The following is a 4,785-nucleotide window of genomic DNA, read 5'->3' as shown; positions in this document are numbered from 1 at the left end:
AGAGAGAGAGAGAGAGAGAGAGAGAGAGAGAGAGAACACTTAGGTTTTGTTCTAATCTCTAACATCATTATTGATGGAAATTAAAAGAAAATTCAGGCACGTTCCACCCAGAACAAATTCCACAAAATCATCTGCCCTGGTTAACATTTCAAATGTGCATTTAAAAATTTCTGAAGCCACCGAAGGTATATAATCATCAGAGTCTCTCTTCTCGATCATTAATCCAGTTTAGGCCACATTGGACAAACCAAAAGTCCTTCGAGAAACAGCCCAGAGAAGAGTGACTGTCTGGCTTGCAAGATGGATGCAGGCCAAGAGTCAGCTCCTGTGTTCAGAAGAATGGGTGTGGTCCCATTGGCCTGACATGGCTCCTTCAACCAATATCTAAGAAAAGCCTCACCCAGTATGAACTTGCTGATCCTTTGTTATGTATTTTGAGTACCATATTAAACCTTTCCTTGGCAGCCTGGGCAAATACCATGGTGTTAAGAAGCCAAGGTAAGGGTAGAAATCTTGGAGTTCTGGGTAAACACAGAAGGAGTCATACGTAGGAGAAGCTGTGGTTCTTTCTTTGATGAAGAATAGACCTTCCAGTTAGGATTGGCTTATTCCAGCCTAAAACCCTTTTTCTATTTATCTAGATCCTTTTACTATTTCATAGACAGTGGCAAGAATGCCCAAAGAGAAGGTTCCTGAGGTGAATGTACACACTCAGCATTAGTGGTAACTCACAACGCCAGGCAAAACAGAACTGAGGATTGAGTATCTTCTTTCTCCAACCTGTGCACACATGCCTGCTTCCAGTACAGCCTCAGAAGAAACTGACAGCTGACTCCGGACTCATACAGACCTCTGAGGGACTAGAAACCAGAGCGAGTAACTCGATCCAGTGTCACCCTGAGATTCTGTCTGCTCTCTCTAATAATTGGGTCAGTAATGGAGGAGACAATCTTCCTAGATAAAAGGTATCTGCCCACGTGCTTTAAAAGTATCCCTGAGTTTCACAACCACCAACTCGCTATGTAGAACAGACTGACCTTGAACGCACAGAAATCTATCTACCTCTGCCTCCCAAGAGCTAGTATCAAAGGCATGAGCCACCATACCCTGCCCCCAAACCTTCTTGAACATGAAGCAGACTCAGCCTCAGTCTGTCGTCCAAGAAGGGACAACAAACACGTCAGCGCCCCCACCTCAGCACACAGAGGAAAATGCCAAGCAGGTTACTTACGAGGAGTCTTCGTTTGCCTTCGAAAGACCCCAACAGGTCGGCCACTGACTTCTTGGGACTTGGAGCGAGGTGTTTTGCGGTGGGCTTCTGATAGTCATCCAGCTCTGTCTTACCTGCCTTTTTCTTCTTATTCTTTTCTTTCTCCTGCTTGCTCTTTTTCTCAGCTTTCTTCACTTGCTTTTCGCTCTTGAGTAACTTGTCTTGTTTTGCACTCTTCCCTTTTTTCTTCTTCTCCTTCTCAGGTTTCTCGAGCTTTTCATGCTTTTTCGACTCCTTGGCCTTCTGCGAGGGAATGCTATCCACCTGCAGCTCCTCCTCCCCCTGAGAGGAGGTGGGCCGGCTGAGGTCATACTTAGCTTCATATTCGTTGCTGAGAATTTTGTCCTTCTTTTTGGGTAGCTTTCCCTTTACTGGCTTGTGAGGACCTGGCACCACATTTGGGTCCTGATGGCCATGTTCCCGTTTGTCTGTCCGATTGTCCCGGAAACGGCTCGTGCCCACAACTCTTGTGCTGCTCTCCCAGAGGGTGGTAGGTGGGGTAGCTGTGAAGCTTCCATAGTTGGTGGCTTTGCTGGGCCTCCTGGTGGCCTGTGGCTTCTCTCTCTGTTGCTCCTTCCCAGGTAGAGGGTATAGCTGCTCTGAGACGGAGGGGCTCCTGACAGTGGTCACCTCTGCTGTTGCAGGGGGCCTGTGGGAGACTGAGAAGGGATGCAGCCGGGATGTCCAGGGCCTCTGGGTAGCTGGATAGGCAGTGGTGGTTATAGGTCTTGTGGCTATTGTCACCACCCGGGATGTGGCCCGAGTGGCTGTCGTGACTGGAGCAGGAGGAAGAGTAGTGGCCCTTGGAGTTGGGGGAGGTTGAGGAGTGGCTGCCTTGCTGGTGGCCTGCTTTCTCAGAGCCTCTCTGGTGGGGTGGACTTGTGTTCTCCTTGGATCCTCTTTCCTCTTGTCACCGCCCAGGCCTGTACCTCCTGCTCTTCCACCGCTGTCATTTCCTTCCTGGACCACATGACCCTCTATGCCCGAGGCCTTACACTTTTGGACAAAACCCTTCTGCCTGATTTTCTCAATCCTGCGGATGGGACCTTGATCAATGACCTCATACATGGCTTCCAGCCTGACCGGGTAAGGGTAGCGCTCCTCCACCTGCAGAGTCTTTTTTAACAGCACCATGCTAAACTTGCCCTTCTCCAGTTTCAGGAAGCTCATCAACTTCGGGATGAGATTAGGGTCCAGAGGCTGCTCCAGGATCTGCCCCTCATTGGTGATCCTCCGTACCTTGCCCCCTTCCTCGCCTGCCTGGTGGAAGAGCACGATCTGTTGGATGTGCCTTTCTGCCAGCTCACAATACACGTCGTCCTTCAGGAGGCTCATCATGAGGCGGTAGTAGCCTTCTGAGGCGTGAGGGGCTGAGATGACCCACACCCTGTTCTTTCCTGCAAAGCTGGCCAGGATATTGGGAGAGCTAGATCCAGAGGGGAATCGCAGCATTCTTGTCCGAGCAGAAGACCCCTCATCTCGGACCATCTCACGCACCGAGCTCCTAGCTATGGGTCTCACCTCAGATCTGACCGGGACTCCATTGATACCTGAGGGGGGTGGTCTCACGGTCGGGTGAGCTAATCTCAACACTGGTGCACTCTTCCTCCTTTGGAAAGGCTGAGGATTTGGATCTTCCTGAATGGATTTCTCAACTCCGCTAGACCTCCCGGTGTGCCTCAGATAACGAGCTGACCTACTGCTGATTGGAGAAACCAAAGGTGCTTTCTGTCCCGCGTGGCCGTAGCTATCCAAGGCAGGAGAATGAGATGCTGAGCCACACACCAGCCACATGGCCAAGAGCGTGGTGAAGTGGGGTCCCATTTTCCACATCATTGTAGTATCCACTTGGGGACGCAGAGGGGGGGTATAATACAAAAATAAAAATAACATAAAATGAGAAGGGAGAAAAAGAAAAGAAAAAAACAATCATTAATTGCAATCAGAGCTGGGCACGATCTCTTTCTCTATCTTGGCCAAGGAGAAAGGGCAGGAGGTAGTTAAAGAAGAAAAAGGAGGGCAAGCAGAGGAGGGAAAACAGAGAGAGAGAGCTTCTCTCAAGCTGCTGCGACTGTCAGTGCTTAGCAGAGTCAGTCCTTAGGCAGGAAATCCAGCTTTGCTTCACAGGCGGCAGGCATGAAGCTCGCCTGTTCTGCCCCAGCTGTGCCTGGATGCACCAGAGACCGTGTAAACTGAGCATTCTAATCATGAGCACATTCACACTTCATGTCTTCAAACAAGCAACAAGGGAACAAACACCAGAGAGCAGGGTTGGCACACTTACGCAGTGGTGCATGGAGTTGCTTGCAGAGGCTTTCCAAAGAAACGTGAAGGTTGGTCCCAAGGACAGTTTCCTAGGTGGGCTCCGTTCCTTCCTGCCCTCTGTCTCCCGGTAGAGGGTGAGCCGCAGCTCCTGGTCTGCAAAGCAGCCCCAGGGAGCCCAGCCTGGAGCTGATTCCTTTTGCTGGCCACGTCTTTTACCTTCTGGGGCAGTGGGAGGAGGTGAAAGTTGCTGTCCTTGGGACTGTTTGTGTCTCCATTTGTCTGCAGTTTCTCCTGGGTCTGTGTGTGCCGGTCCTTGGCTGCCACAGGGATCTTCCTAAAAGTGAAGTCCTAGTGATTTCTGAATCTCGCTCTTCCCTTCTGTGGAGTTTTCCCAGAACTTCTTATCACCCTTTCCCTCCCCGCAGTCTGGCCGAGTCCCTTTGTTTCCGAGCTTAAAAAAAAACACACTAGGATTAATATGTTTTCCAGGCTGAGGGAAAACAGAGAAGCCCGAATGTGAAAAGGGACAATTTCCCCCTTCCCTTCCCTCTCCTCCCTTTATTTCTCCCCACCTTCTCTTCTCCCTTTCTTCCCACTTCTTCTATTTCTTCCTCATCTGGATTCCATCCCAGAAATGTCAGGGCTACTTCAGGTTTGCTCCAAACCAAACTCAAACAACAGCAGCCACTGGAAATCAAGAAAACTTCACTAAGAATTTAACAGATCAGCAAAACACACCTCCTTCCCCTCTCAGGACATGGAGAGTCCGTGAACCTGGCGCGTGGAGGAGAGGGTTGTGCTTGGGCTGGGAAAAGTTTTGAAACTCTATACATCATCGTAAATCACTTCAGAATAGGATGACTGAGGACTTAACCCCTTCCATACCGAGCCATGGGGGCGGGACCTTCCCTCCCTGTGGATTCTCACACTACAGTTTGAAAGGGGGAACGTCCTCAGGTTGCTCCATCTGACTGGGTTTCCTAGAGACAGCTGCTCATTTGGGCCACAGAACCTGGCGTTGCATTTCGAGACAGTATGCATCTATTTATAGTTCCACGTGTGTATTTTTTTTTTTTATCTCTTTCTGCCTGCTTTATGCTTTGAGTGCTGGGTTGGAAAAGACCATGGAAAACATGACTAAGTTGTTTTTATATTATGCTAATTGGGGCTCGAGTTACTGTGTTCTTGGTCCTTATTTCTCCTTGGGATGGGGGCGAAGCTGGTAAAAGGTTAGCAATGCAGGCAAAGGC

General features: G+C 49.7%; 1 protein-coding gene across 4 annotated transcripts in view; it reads right to left on the bottom strand.

Annotated features, from left to right (window-relative positions):
- Positions 1 to 4,340, bottom strand: part of Ccdc80 (coiled-coil domain containing 80) — a 33,273-nt gene extending 28,933 nt beyond the window's left edge. The window contains exons 1-3 of one of the 4 annotated variants that reach the window (XM_029544771.1): positions 4,274 to 4,340; positions 3,555 to 3,869; positions 1,232 to 3,117 (exon numbers count right to left, since the gene is read on the bottom strand). In XM_029544771.1, coding sequence (XP_029400631.1) covers positions 1,232 to 3,106 — 1,875 coding nt within the window. In that variant the 5' untranslated portion in view covers positions 3,107 to 3,117; positions 3,555 to 3,869; positions 4,274 to 4,340. Of the gene's footprint in view, positions 1 to 1,231; positions 3,118 to 3,554; positions 3,987 to 4,107; positions 4,239 to 4,273 lie in introns of those variants that run through there. The other 3 variants (XM_029544769.1, XM_029544768.1, XM_029544770.1) reach the window with 3 other exon arrangements.
- Between the last annotated feature and the right edge of the window lie 445 nt (positions 4,341 to 4,785).

Source organism: Mus pahari, chromosome 12 (genome assembly GCF_900095145.1).
Source record: "Mus pahari chromosome 12, PAHARI_EIJ_v1.1, whole genome shotgun sequence".
NCBI lineage: Eukaryota > Metazoa > Chordata > Mammalia > Rodentia > Muridae > Mus > Mus pahari.
The sequence above is the reverse complement of the archived record's forward strand: the minus strand, read 5'-3'. Positions and strand labels throughout refer to the sequence as shown.